Source organism: Limulus polyphemus, unplaced genomic scaffold (assembly GCF_000517525.1).
Source record: "Limulus polyphemus unplaced genomic scaffold, Limulus_polyphemus-2.1.2 Scaffold5074, whole genome shotgun sequence".
Lineage (NCBI taxonomy): Eukaryota > Metazoa > Arthropoda > Merostomata > Xiphosura > Limulidae > Limulus > Limulus polyphemus.
In genome coordinates, this window is record NW_013670684.1 from 30,382 (window position 1) to 44,955 (window position 14,574).

The 14,574-nt window shown below is 34.7% G+C and overlaps 1 protein-coding gene across 1 annotated transcript in view; it reads right to left on the minus strand.

Moving 5' to 3' along the window:
- The window catches only part of LOC106472089 (major facilitator superfamily domain-containing protein 1-like), a 40,397-nt gene that overhangs the window by 1,624 nt on the left and 24,199 nt on the right, over window positions 1–14,574 (minus strand). The window contains exons 10-12 of the mRNA XM_013932719.2: window positions 10,199–10,336; window positions 9,623–9,762; window positions 3,671–3,758 (exon numbers count right to left, since the gene is read on the minus strand). Coding sequence (XP_013788173.1) covers window positions 3,671–3,758; window positions 9,623–9,762; window positions 10,199–10,336 — 366 coding nt within the window. The remainder of the gene's footprint in view (window positions 1–3,670; window positions 3,759–9,622; window positions 9,763–10,198; window positions 10,337–14,574) is intronic.

Consider the following 14,574-nt stretch of genomic DNA (forward strand, 5'->3'; position numbering starts at 1 on the left):
CTCTCAAACCCAACTGTAGAAGCAGGAAAGAACCTTCTGCAACCGGAATTAACGGGAAGAGAGGCATTTACTGTATACAACCATAGGAATAGGGTGTTGTCATCCTGAACCCAGAATTACGAGGAGGATCCCAAATAGAATAGGCCCTAATTATTATTTGATCATTGGTTTTATTGAGTGCAGTCTGCCCAGGCAAAAATCATCAGGGGGAAATGCCAGTAATAACATGTATAGTAGTAACAAGTATAGTAACATGGAATTACACTCAGGAGAAAGCCTTCATAAGGTAAAAAGGCAGTGGGGAGTCTGGAGGGATGTCACACAGGAAACAGTGCAATGGGTGACTGCATTTCCCTATCTTCAAAAGCAGACCAAACCTGATTAAAGAATCAAAGGATCGGCAGGTGGGATCCGTAAAGAAGGTGTTAAGATTAGGGAAGCTGAAAAAAAAACATAAATGAAAGGAAGCAATAAGACTGACCCCAGGCAAAGCTGAATGGATGTGTGTAGAATCGTCATGGGAAGAAGACGATATCCACCAGAGGAAGACATAGCCAGATCTAGAAGATAATGAACGAATGTATTGAGAGGAATTCACATTCCAGCTGAACGATCTCCTTCAAAATATGACAAAAGCAAACAGCAAAAGACATAGTAATTGATGATTTTGATGGCAAGTCCAAATGAGCCAGCCGGATGAGTTGACAAATCAAACCAGTGAGAATAACAGGTCACAGAACACTGAAAACTGAAGGGTTCCAGGGAATAAGAAGTCAGAAATGCAAATCCTGAAATGAGGCAGAACATGCCACATACCAGCTGAAGGAGCAAACTGGACAAGGAAGTCTACCTGGATAAGCAACGAAGTACAGGTGGGAAATGGGTGTGGAAATCAGAAAACAGTCACTTGCAGAACAGGTCCTAGGGAGGTAGGACTGAAGTTGGGATAAAGGATGACATAGGAGGAATGGTAAGGATGTGGGTAACATGAATGGTATAAAAATCTGAATGACGACAACCATAAGTAAGGAGGAGAAGGTAAATGGAACATTAAGACAAAGGATGAAATGTAGGATGAGAAAAGGCATAAAGGACCACAGTGAGATCCCAATAGGCAAAGCAAAGGAATGGGAAGGGGGAAAAGGAGAGAGGAAGACAAAACCCAGATGAAATGGAAGGAGATAGACAAGGCTGCCAAAGAGCTGGACACAGACGAAATGGACAACCCTTTGTTAAACTAATGGGTGAAGAATAGGGACAGAAGAGTAGGAAGCCCAGAAACCATGATGAAGAGACCAAAGTCAGAGGTATACTAACATTAATGGAAAACGGACATGGAAGAAAAGATGGAAAATGTGGAGTCAAACCCTGGGCTGAGACAAAACCATGCATGAAGACAGAGTGACAATAACTGTGTAACTAGAGACCACTTTGTGATGAGAATCTTATTGGAAAATAATTGAACTACAACCAGATGGAATGAGCCAGAAAAAAGGCAAGTGAGGACCACAATGTGGTGAAAGTGGGCTCAGAAAAGAGAGCCAAGATCTAAAAGCACAGAGACCAGAAATCGGTACCCTCTGGCTCAGTGACATAGGAGAGGAAGGAGATGGGACAAAGCTCGATCAAACACCAAATGCTTGAGAAAGGTTATATGAAGAAAGTCCTTGATTGACCAGAGACTGGAAATCTCCCAAGAGTTAGGTAAGAGCCTTAGCCCCCTAAAGAGGAGTATATGAACAGACATAAATGCTAATGAGGCAGAGTAAACAGCACCCCTGCCACAGTCTGGACTCTGTTCAACTGCCAAGCTAGGGATCCCAAGGAGAGTTCCACCGATCAAGGGAATGCATATGAGTCCAACCCATGGGAATGAAAGTTGGACTCATGGACATCCATATCTCCAAAGAGATAAAACATACCGAGCCATTAGAAAGGTAAGAGACGTGAACTACTCAGCCCAAACCCGAAAACAAAGAGAAGGCTTGGCCCAACTGAGGTTGGAAAGAAAAACATCCCCAAATGAATTGGGTATTGAGAGAGAGTCAGAACAGACTTCCCCCTTGTCATAATGAAACCAACCCATTTTGCATCTTGTAGAAGCAGAGGAGTGAGGACTCTGGACTGAGAATGGAAGCAAGCAAGCAGGAGCCAGTCAAACTAGAGAAGGAAGAATGCAAAAAACATAGAGTGAAAAAGTAAGGCAAAAGTTTGCATTCCATGACAAAACAGGTGAAGAGCTGTCGAGGATCACAAACATGAGAAAAAGAACCGAACCTAAGCTCACCCCTACGAACAGGAAAGAAACAAACACGTCAGTGAAGTAACAAGGCAAAACTTTAAGTCCCACACTGACGAAATTAGGAAGGGACAGCACAATTGAACCCTCATGAAAAAATTCAATAGAACAATGAATAGATATTACAAGTACTAATGATATGTAATGTACCAAGTATCGAAACATACCAAGTAAACAAAGGACTGACAAGCATCAAATGGGCAAAGTATTAAAATTTTTCTAGTCCACAAAGAATGTAAAAATAATGAATGTGCCAACTGACAGAAATTACCGAGAAAACACAATAATAAGCAATATCTAAGGTACCAGGCAGAGAAAGTAACCTAGACGATAAGGACATAGAATTAAGTCCTACATGACTAAAATTAGGAGAAGGTACATACTTAATTAACAATTAAGAAACAATTATTCAAAGAATCATTTGTTACTAGTAGTAATGATATGTAAAATACAAACAAACCAAAAATACACAATTAAAAAAGTATTTATATATGAAATGGACAAACTATCTAAATGTACCCAGTCCACAAAGTATGTAATAAGAATGAACGTGCAAACAATTACTAACAAAACATAAATAGTCAATATCTAACATACCATTTCACAAAATTAACCAAGATGACAAAAGACCTGTAATGAAGTCTGACACCGACGTAAATGGGGATGAGAAGGTACATAGTTAACAACTATGTTAAAAAAAACAAATAGAAAAATGAATTATATGTTACTAGTAATGATAAGATACAAATTATTCAAACATACCAAGTTAATAAAGTACTTATAAATAGGAAAGGGCAAACCATTTAAGTGTACCTAGTCTATAAAATATGTGATAATAACGAAGGAGAAAACTGACGAAAATTAACTAGAAAACACCCGAATAAGCAATAACTAGCTTACCATACATCAAAATTAACCTAGACGACAAAGGCCACTGAGTAAAGTAGCATACTGACGAAAAATGGGAATGAGAAGGCACATATTTAACAATGATGAGAAAAAAAATTACACAAACGGTACAATGAATTAGATGTAACAAACAGTAGTAACAAACACACAATCAAAAAATACCTTGGGAAAGTACTTATTAAAAACAAACTAACAAAAAAATGTAAAATTAACAAACATGCATAATGTTTAAAGATACCTAAATTACAAAGTAATAATCAATATCTAATGTACAATTAAATTAAAGTAACATAGATAACAAAGTACATCTAAATATCTAACTTACCAGAATCTGGACACTGATGACATGAAATATGTAATTTTCCAATGTGTAAAGAAGGGGAAAGTCACGCAAAGGGCGTCAGAACTGGGCCTACCACAGGTATATCAATCTGATGTGAAGCATACATGCTAGAAACTTACCACAAATCTACTGGGAGAACTTGAAGTTAGAGGAAGAAAGGAGGAGAAGGACAAGTCTCCCCAGATAGCCAGCAATTGGGGAAGGTGCCTGAAAAAGGAAAGACTAAAGTGGCAATTTAATGAGTGTCCTCTTTCTCAGAAACGGTGTCATGTTGAAAAGGAGTAATCACAGGCCGACCATAAGATTCTAACTCCCTGCAAACCAAGGCATGTACTTCCTCAGCATATAAAGTCTACCCTGTGTCCTGGGATGTTGTGCCATGTGCATTGTTGCCTGTCGTGAATATGTCATTGCCCGCACAGGAAACCTCAAATTTATACTAAAACATGTAGAAAAATCGAGAACGAGAATATTTTGAAAGCGAGTTTGTGGAAACAAATGAAATCAAACAAGAAAATTAGAAATTATTGAACAAACTTCATCCGAAACAGCAACAAGGCACAAGCAAAAACTGTAGTCACACTTGGAAAAATTAAACACACATCTGAACTGTGTCATGCCAATCAAGAAAGTGAAGATTGAGCAGGAATAGCAGAGAGAGCTAGCAGTACTGTTATAGGTGGAACAGTACTATTGGTGGAGAGTAGTCACATAATATGTACATTTTCAGAAATGGTGCAAAACTGGTGGGGTATAAACAGTGATGTGGTGATTATTAAAAATTATTTTAGCATTGTTTAGGGGGTACAGGTTGTCCATTTTGGAATTGAAAGTTCTGAACATTTTTTAAATGTGCATCACCTTTTGCATCAGTTCTCAAGGCTTATGATATTACGCGGTGCACAAAAATTTTGCACATGTCTGCCAGATACACCATATTATTCCTCGAGGGCACTGTTGACTTGTGTTGAGATGAATAATAAGTGGTGAAGGACAAGAAAGGAAAATAAAACATTAAAAATTAACTATATGTGGAAAGGAAAAGACCTGAAATTACAAACTTAACAAAATGAAAATCTTTAAAGATATTCTACAAAATGTTATTCTTTTTGTACAAAATACTTATAAACTTTAACAAAATCTTACGAGGTTTTGTGAGGATCGCTCAGAGTTATTGTATATTTTTTGCATAAATGTCCTTCCCCAGTTGAAGTGATACATACTGCAACAGCCCAAGGCAAAAGGATTAATTATAATTCCAAATTTACTGGGTGTACCTTTACAAAATTTAGCATCACACGTTGATGATAATAGCTGGAGTTAGTGATATGGTAGAGAAAATGAAAAATAAATTATATAAACATTTACCTTAAAAAACGTTTTGATATTCTTTTAGGAGGCTCTAGAAGTTATGCAAATGAAATATGAAAATTATAAGATGAAGAAAAGTATTTTTATACTTAAAATGAAAATCACCTTGACCTCGAACTATTTTAACAGTTTGAGTGCAAATAACTATTTTGCATAAATAACATTTTTTTAGAAAGATGTAAATAAAATGTTATTCTTTTTGTACAAAATACTTATAAACTTTAACAAAATCTTACGAGGTTTTGTGAGGATCGCTCAGAGTTATTGTATATTTTTTGCATAAATGTCCTTCCCCAGTTGAAGTGATACATACTGCAACAGCCCAAGGCAAAAGGATTAATTATAATTCCAAATTTACTGGGTGTACCTTTACAAAATTTAGTAAGCTTTTAGTAAACAATACAGTTATGTTGTACACAAAAAAACAAACAGAATTTTTAATGAAGTATTGTAAGTAAATTGTTGATTACGAATTTAATGAGTCAACCGACTCAGACTCTCACTAGTCTGAATGCAAGGTGATTTTCATGTTAAAATAATAATGCTTTTGCTTACTACAATGAATGAATATTGTAATAGACAACAACTTTAAGCTTCATAACTTTTCATGATTTCTTTCATATAATTTTATTGTTTTCTAGCTCTTTGAACCATCTCTAGCTAATATAACAAGCTATAAGTCACACAGTGAGAGTGATGAGAATTCAGGGTAAACACAGTTTCAGGTTACTACATGCCATGTCTAACAGATCTTTAGCATACTTTACTAAGACTGCTTTCTTTACACTGCAGTAGAACCTTGATTAACAGGCACCGTGCCATTAAGGGCAGACCTTTTCAGTCTCATTCTTTTTTCAACTATTTGTAACCAAATTAAATATTGCAATAATGGCCAACTTACCAGACAGTTATCTTTGTATGCCTGTACAGTATACTGCTAAATTTCAATCATCCCAGAAGGATGACTAATATTAAACAAATGCAATGTCTATTGGATCAGCTCCAACCCATATACTGTTACAAACATTTTCACAGATTCAAAGTACAATCTTATTACTCTGGGGAATTCTCATTGTAAGCACTGTAGGATACGTAAGCTAATAAATTCCACATCATGTTCTTCGAGCAGGGATCAAGTCAGCTTATTTCTTGTGCACATGCTTTGTTACTCTTGAGAGTATCGTATTATGGAGTCATGTAAACAGTATAATGACACAAGTGGTGATTTGTTGCATTATTTTCAGCAGATTTCTACTTCAGTTGTTGATAGTAAAATAAGGACAGAAAATAAATGCGAAAAGTTTAGGAGCTTAAACTCTGAAAAGAAGTAACTTTGTGACCAATAACAAAGAAAAAGGGCACAGCTTATCCACTCCCTGAGACTTCCTATTGACAATACTCCATGTCATGGCAACATGCAACTTACAAACACATGTATCCTGCATACACCAAACAAGATGGAGTGCCATAAAATTCAGAAATTTAGTACGATCAATATGAAATCCAGCTTTGCGTGGCTCATTTTTTATATTAAGGGCACCTTGCTATAGTCATTTGGACACAGTAGGAAGGGTGCTGTTAATGTCGAGGTTGTACTGTATTTTGTTTGTTCAAAAAAATTATTCATGTAGCTTTCAAATATGCATTTGAAAACACAAACAATAATTCAAACAGTAAAACAGAATACCCAAAACTACTATAATTTATCTGGCTTTATAACTAACCTATAAATACAAGAGGTGTCCAAAAAGTTTATAGATCAACCTGTAAAGAAAAGAGACTGATTCAACTATGATTCATCTTTCAGCATAATATCCTCCTGAGTCTATACATTTGTGCCAGCAGTGTGCTAAGGCCTTTACGCCCTTCTAAAAAACTTTTCTTCTTGGTCTTCAATCCATGACTGAGACAGTATGTACGAGATCATCCTCACTTTGAAATCTCTGACCTTTCTGAAAGATTTTAAGGTTAGGGGAGAGAAAAAAAGTCACTTGAAGCTAAATCCAGTGAGTAAGTGGATAATTGAGTAATTAGAAGCCAGCACCATGGATAGTGTTCACAGCAACATGTGATTTGTCAGCTGGGGAATTGTCCTGATGCAAGAGCCCAATTCTTTTCTCTTTCCTCTGATTTGTTGAAGCAATTTCTTGATTAACAATACATAGTAATCTCTTGTAATGGTATGACCCATTTTTAATTGATCAATTAGAAACTACCTTTGGTATCCCAAAAAATTGATGCCATGACATTCCCAGAAGAGGGTTGTGACTTGAACTTCTTTTGAGTGGGTGAGCTTGAGTGTATCCATTTCTAATTTTGCATTTTTGTCTCTGGGTCAAAGTGGTGAACCTATGTTTCGTCCATAGTTAGGAATCTATTGAAATCTTTGGAGGAGGCACTGGTTTTCAACAACTCGGATATGTTTCTGCTCAGGTGAAAATATTTTTGGAACCCATCTGGCACTAACTTTACTCATGCCCAAACTCAAAATGCTTGCTATAGTACTTTTACTGATTTTCACTTCCTCTGTTAACTTCCTAATGGTAATTTTTCCATCATATATATATATAAGAAAATCCTAAACTTTATCTATAATTTCTTTTGTGGTCGACATTAAGGGCTGACCTGACCTCAGATTGTCTTCACATGATTGTCTACCTTGCTTAAACTCACATTTTATCACTTTTTTCACTGTTGAATAAGCCAGAGCACCCTCTCTTAATGTTGCTTCCATGTCCTGGTGGATTTTTTGCAATGCAATTTTCTTTTTTAATAAAATATGTGATCACATCATGAAGTTTGACCTTCTCTGTGACATTTAACATTGTTCACTTCTTTCCTTCAAAAATTAACATTTTCTAACACTGAAAATGTATTTCCGATATGTACTTAGCTTCTCTCACCCAAATCTATCTTAACCTTGATTTGCCCTCTAATCATTGCTAATCCAACAGTGCAGCAACAATATACTAGCTCCCACGATCCTTACTTTCAAGATTTGGCAGATACAAACTAGAAACACTGGCATATCAGTGGGGAGGAAGGGCAAGAAGGGGGGTGAGAGGAGGTAGTACCATTTTGGAAGTTAACATTTTCTAACACTGAAAATGTATTTCCAATAGGCACTTACCATTTTGGAAGTTAACAATTTCTAACACTGAAAATTTATTTCCAATAGATACCTACCTCCTCTCACTCTATGTACAGTAAGGCATATAGGGTGGAACGTAACAGTCAGGCACCATGTCCTGTAATACAGATTCTGCCCATGGATGACAAACAGTACCTAAGTCATCCACATATAGAACATGTGTAAGCATGTGACATAAAGACACAAAAATGTGATGTGAAAAGAAAAATCATTGGCCGAACGTAAGACACGAAATCCCTGCGAACTAAAGCCTGTGCTTCCCCAGCAGACTGTCGACCCTGAGATCTGGGGACTAGTGTCAGAACCATTGTCTACTTATGGCGGGAATTTTATCATTCACCATTTGGAATCTGGAATTCATATGAACAAATTAGAATTCAGAAAACAGAAATATTTCTAAAACAAACGAGAAGAAACAATGGAAATCAAATACAAGAAATCAAAACTTGAAATTAAAACTGATATAAATATGCGATCAAACACAATCAAAATTGTGTAGTCACATGGAGAACAAGTTAAAACACAAATCTATACACTAGAATGCCAATCGAGAAAGTGAGGATTGTGCTGGAATGGTAGAGGGAGCTAGTATGTTTGGTGGAGGGTAGTCATATGATCAGCACAAATTGCTAAAATGGTGCAAAAATAAAGGGGTATAAAAGACTGGTGCACTTTTGGAAATTTTAGCAATGTTTAGAAGACAAATCAAGGTCAAGTTACTAGAAGATGTAGAACTGTTTTGGAAATCTGCAACACACAAAATAAGCTCTGCAATTTACATGCTGTTTTCTCATAAAAAGTTGAAACTTAATAGTTATCAGGAAAAACATACATTCCAGTTTTTTAAAGTCATGCCATGAACGTTTTGGACAACCCTCATAGGTTTAAAAATTTTCCTTACTTATCAGAGCACTGACTTTGGTTTATACTCAATAAAATCTGCTTAATAAATGGTGTCTTGAACCAAAATAAATTAATATAAAGACATCATAATAATCCTTGCATACTGGATTATTCTCTCAACTTTTGTTTTTTTAAAACAAAAGAAATATGTTAAAAATTTACATATAACCTAAGTAAAGCAGTTAATTAAAACAGGTACAAGAAAGAACCCTCATGACTATTAAAGGTTTCAAAGAGCTGTAGACTACACTACCTAAATAATTATACACAATTAGCTCTTTTAAGTCAGCATTTTATACTTGTGTAGAGAAGCACATTGTGGTAATATAGTAGTAAGTTAACAAAAAACGATTTGTAAGTGCAATGTTTTTAAAAAAAAATTCATTTTATCATAAAAACACCTTGGAATATTTTCTTTTAATTATAACAGATTATATTCTGCAATCAACCTAAGCACAGCAATTGTCTGCATTATCCCTTTTTTCTTAGTTGTCATAGAAATATATGAAATACCACTACAATTCTACCTCTTCCTTTCCTTTCTCCAAAACAATAAAAATTCATATATTAATATACTTTGTACTATTTTGAGCTTATTTCATTTAAAAGTTTTGAAATATCAATGAAAAGAATTAAGCTTACTTACCCTTGATTCTTTCCAAGAATAACCCCAACCAAAAGATTAGAAATACCTATCCCTATCATCTGGATAGAGGTGGTTAATCCCATAGCTGTACCAATTGTTGCTCTTGAAACAACTAAAGGAATGGATGGCCATAAGCTTGCCTAAAATCAGAATTTAAACTTGGCTGTAACATGCTTCTCTAAATAATTAAAAAATAAATATTATTTTGATAATTTAGTACCTATGAATAAACAACTTACAAAAATCAATGTTAAGTTTATGATAAAAATACACTATAAAAAGTGAACGTTTATACTTACAATATGCAGTTATCATAGAAATTCACATAATCAACAAGAATCCACTAAAAACAATCATGACAAACATAGCTCATTTTTTAAAGTTTTCCTAATAACTATGTGCCAGACTTTACAGTTAAACTTCTCAAATCAAAAACAATTACATATGAAACATTTTTATTTCTATATATAAATGTATATATATATATCTAAGCAACATAAAACGTTTCACATGAAAATGAACCAACACAATATTTCTAAGTAAAAATGTTACAGTTTAGTTTAAGCATAAACTTACTGCTGCAACTGAGTAAGTAACACCTAACCACAGTGTTGACACGAGTGGATAAACATTAGTAAAGGCAAGAAGTCCAAAAACAGGAATAGTAAGGACTGCACACAAAACTGCCATAACTCCTCGTTTCCCAACGACATCCTATACAAATCATGAAAAATCATATTATATTCTTAACAACATAATAAGATTCCAAAATTAATGAAATACTTGATTTCTGATGTCATCATAGGCGCCTGCAGGAAGGAGGGGGGGGGGGGGTCGACTTGACCTGCACCCCTGGATTTTCAAAAAGAAAAAACATTTACTAGATATGTAAAATCATTCTTCTATGTTATTGGAAAATCATAAGGTATTTGTATTTCGATTTCATAATTTTTTCAAACTTGAGTTACTTGACACCCCATAATTTTTGTTCTGCGGGCACCCTTAGATGTCATTTATATTTTTTATAAAATGTTCTAAAAATTTATTTCTACTCAAGAAAGTTAGTATGTAATGTGTACATATACATCAAAGCCTCTATAACTAGGAATATGAATAAGTCTTTATTTACATAGTTTTTCAAAAACTTTAGTAAACATTTCTGTACTTAGTCACCAAGTTCCAGGTTAACTGGATGTACCCAACCTAGAACTGTATTAATCCTGCCCTTAGGTGATCACATGGTTGAGAAACCAGTTATTTTCTCTATATATGGCCTGAATATAACTAAGTCATAACTGAAGTAGATCTTAATGGCTATTAAGTTTGTTCAATATATATAGATATACAGAGGCTGGAAACCTTGGCTTCTTTTTCAGTTAATGGTGTTAGTTGAATGACAAAGATGATACATCATTCTATAAAGTTCTGATATAGCTTAAGTTTTAATATAGTTTTAAGTGAAGTTAGTTCTTAATCAGAATTTCCCTGTTGTTGGTAAGATTTGACTTGTATTTTGCTCATACACAAAAAAAGCCAACCACAGAGTGAACAGTACTGGATTCATTGCAGATATTTTCACTTTCCATAGACACGTTTTGTAATAAGAATGCTTTGTTTTCTAACAGTAACTTTCCATGTCCATTCTCTTTATTTGCAATAGAATTTGGCACTCTGCATACAGATTCCCTCAAGTTTCTTGTAACTGTGAATTCATTTAGCTTATTTGTTGGTATAAAGTGCTCTTAGAATACCTAAATTAAATTTTTCTTATCTTCAAGATGCTTCAGAATTAACTTATTCAGTGTATATTCATAAATGTAACATTTTACAGATATTAAAATTTAATACACTGTTAGTTACTTACTCTGACTTCTTTTTAAATTAGTTAGTTTGATTTATTTTAAAAAAACTTTTTGGATAAAAATATAGATGTGAATAACTGTACTTTACATAAATAGATATATTTTCAGTTTATAAGTGATTTTTTGATGGGCTAAACAGCCTTCTCTTAGCTTACCTTTATTTACTTTCCTATTCTTATAATAATGTGAGCAATTAAAAAAAATACAATTACAATTTGCTATCAAACAAGACTTTTCAATGAAGGGAATAAGAGCTTCCAAGGAAGCCCACATCCCCAAAAGATAGAAGCTCTTGTGCAGAGAGAAAAGGAGAAGGTAGGGATATCATGACTGCCCACTCCATATCCTGAAGCTGAAGTGGAGAAGGCTGGGCTCAACTGAGACGGAAAGTGAAGAGAACCCCCAAATGAATAAGATACTGCGAGGATGTAGTAAAAGACTTCTCCAACTTGATGAGAAACCTCACCCAAGCAGCTTCTCAAAGAAGAAAGTGGATGTGAGTGACTGATTGGGTACAGGAAGAGGCAAGCAGAAGCTAGTCATCCATGAAATGGTGAGTCTGAAGATCCAGTGAGTGAAGATGATGTGCAAAAGAGCATACCACTCGACAAAACACATAAGGAACTGAAGAAAGACAGAACTGAGTGTTCACAACTGGAAGACAGAACCCTCATAAACGAACCAAAGAAACAAAAAAGACATGACACTGGGGCAAAATACCAACTGAAGTGAGAGGTAGGACTCCATGGTGAAGCAAGGCATCTCCAGATAAGGATACAGCCAGGACAGAGCAATGATGAGACTCCAAACTCCCGTTTTTTTCGACAAAACAAAGATGGGAGTAAAATCCAAGTTCAGTGGGCACCACCCATTTGATTGCTCCTTAGTATAGTAGGACTTAAACAGATTCAGCAAGATGACTGGACAAGATACAATCCCTATGAGGAGGGAAGGAAATCTGGGAAGTGTATAAAAGAAGCCCCATAAACCATGGAACTGTCATGAAATTTAGTCAAAAAGACACATAAACTAAAGAATTTAGAGAAAGTACTTATTACTAACAAACAAAACTTAGAAACATGTAGAGTTTACAAAATACATAAAAAAAACCCTACAAAACTGAAATTTGACCTAAAACATAAAACAATAAGTAACACCTAAAGTACAAAACCACTAAAGGAACTGAGAAGATAAACAATCCTCAAATATTGAATGTATAAGTCCACTCAAAGAATCTATAAGACAAAGGACACTAAAATAAAACCTACCCTGAAGAACATTAGAATAAAAAGGTATCCAGTTAATAATAACAAAGTTTGACTCAAAACCAATCCCCAATTAGATGTAACCAGTAGTAAAGAAAATATATACACATATAACATTAACACTAAAAAGAAGTAAAAATTTATACAAAAATAAAGGAATAAACAAACTCCAAATGCGAGTTTAAACTAAAGTAACCTAGATGGTAAAAGAAAAAAAACTAACTTACCCAACACTGAGCTGAGAAGACATGAATGATCTAAATTATCGACTGCAGAAATTAGATCCATCCACACTAGCTCACATAAACTCACTGAACATGGGTATACTTAAATACACACTGAAAATCTTACCACAGATCGCTTGGGAAAAAGAACAATACCTAACCCAGCAGATGATATGGAGGCACGGTAATAGGTGGAAAGTGCCATCGAAAGAAAATTTCCACACAGAAGAAAGGAAATGTAATGTGAAAGGAAAAATCCTCGACTGAACATAAGACATGAACTCCCTGTGAACTAAAGCCTGTGCTTCTCCAGCAGACATCATCAACCCTAAAACCTGGGGACCAGTGTCAGAACTATTGTCTACTTATGGCAGGGTTTTATCATCTGCCATATTAAATCTCAAAGTAAACTTCGAAAAGCAGAAACATTTCAAAAACAACCGAGTAGAAACAATAGAAATCAAACACAAGAAGTTGAAACTGATATATTTTTGTGATCAAACACAATAAAAATTTTGTAGTCAAATGGATCTATACACTAGAATACCAAGCAAGAAAGTGGGGGATTGTGCTGGAATGGTAGAGGGAGCTAGTATAGGTGGTGCAGCATGATTGGTGGAAAGTAGTCATATGATCAGCACACGTTGCTCCAATGGAGTAAAAATGAAGGGGTATACTAGACTGGTGTGCTGTTGAAAATGTTAGCAATGTTTATGGGAAACCAAGGCTGAGATAGCTTTGGGTGAATGGAGGTAGTACCATTTTGGAGGGAACCTAGTTCAAGAGGAGATAAATCTAGTTATGTATGTTTTAAAGACTTAATTTTAATATTACTAATTAGGAAGAGAAAATGTCTACACTTTTATTATTGTTATAGCAAATAGCACTGATATAAATGCATTACTTGCATAGCTTCACTGCACATAAGTAAATGAATACACAATGTAGATGGTGTATCCGTCTATTTAAAAGCCAGGGCTTTGTACCAGCAAGTTCTCATTTTATACAGATGTGCATAGAAACATTCTCTTTGTAACTAACATAATTCACACATTTCTGTTTCATGAAGTTTCTAAGTTCAGCCTCTTCTTATTATACAGGTTGTGTGCACTTGTTTGAGAGCATCACTCATTCAAATTATCAATTTTCTTTAAAACTTTATCATTTCACCCAAAATCTATTTGTATATCAGAGCTCAACATTAACATTACTTTGGGACAAGTAAGAAATGCACTGGACTAGTTGCCAACATAACACACTAGTTTTAAAAGGCTTAACACTGAGTATCTGTTTTATTTTTACTTTTTGATATACTCATATTTTTGATTTGTTGTTTTTCTCCTGGCAAAATGGTGTTATTAGTTTCTCAGCTCAACATGCTAAAATTGTTTATTTCCAAAAGCAGAAAAGAAATTAATTTAACAACCAACAGAAAATCATTTTCTTTCTCTGAAAGTTCAACATTGGCACACTGCCAAGTTTGTTGTTTTCACAACTCTAAAATTGCAGTATAGTATTAGTGCAAATCATTTTGAATATGTATGTAACTTATACTTACAACAGATTAAATATTGTTTAGTAATTATCTAAAATATTTAGAT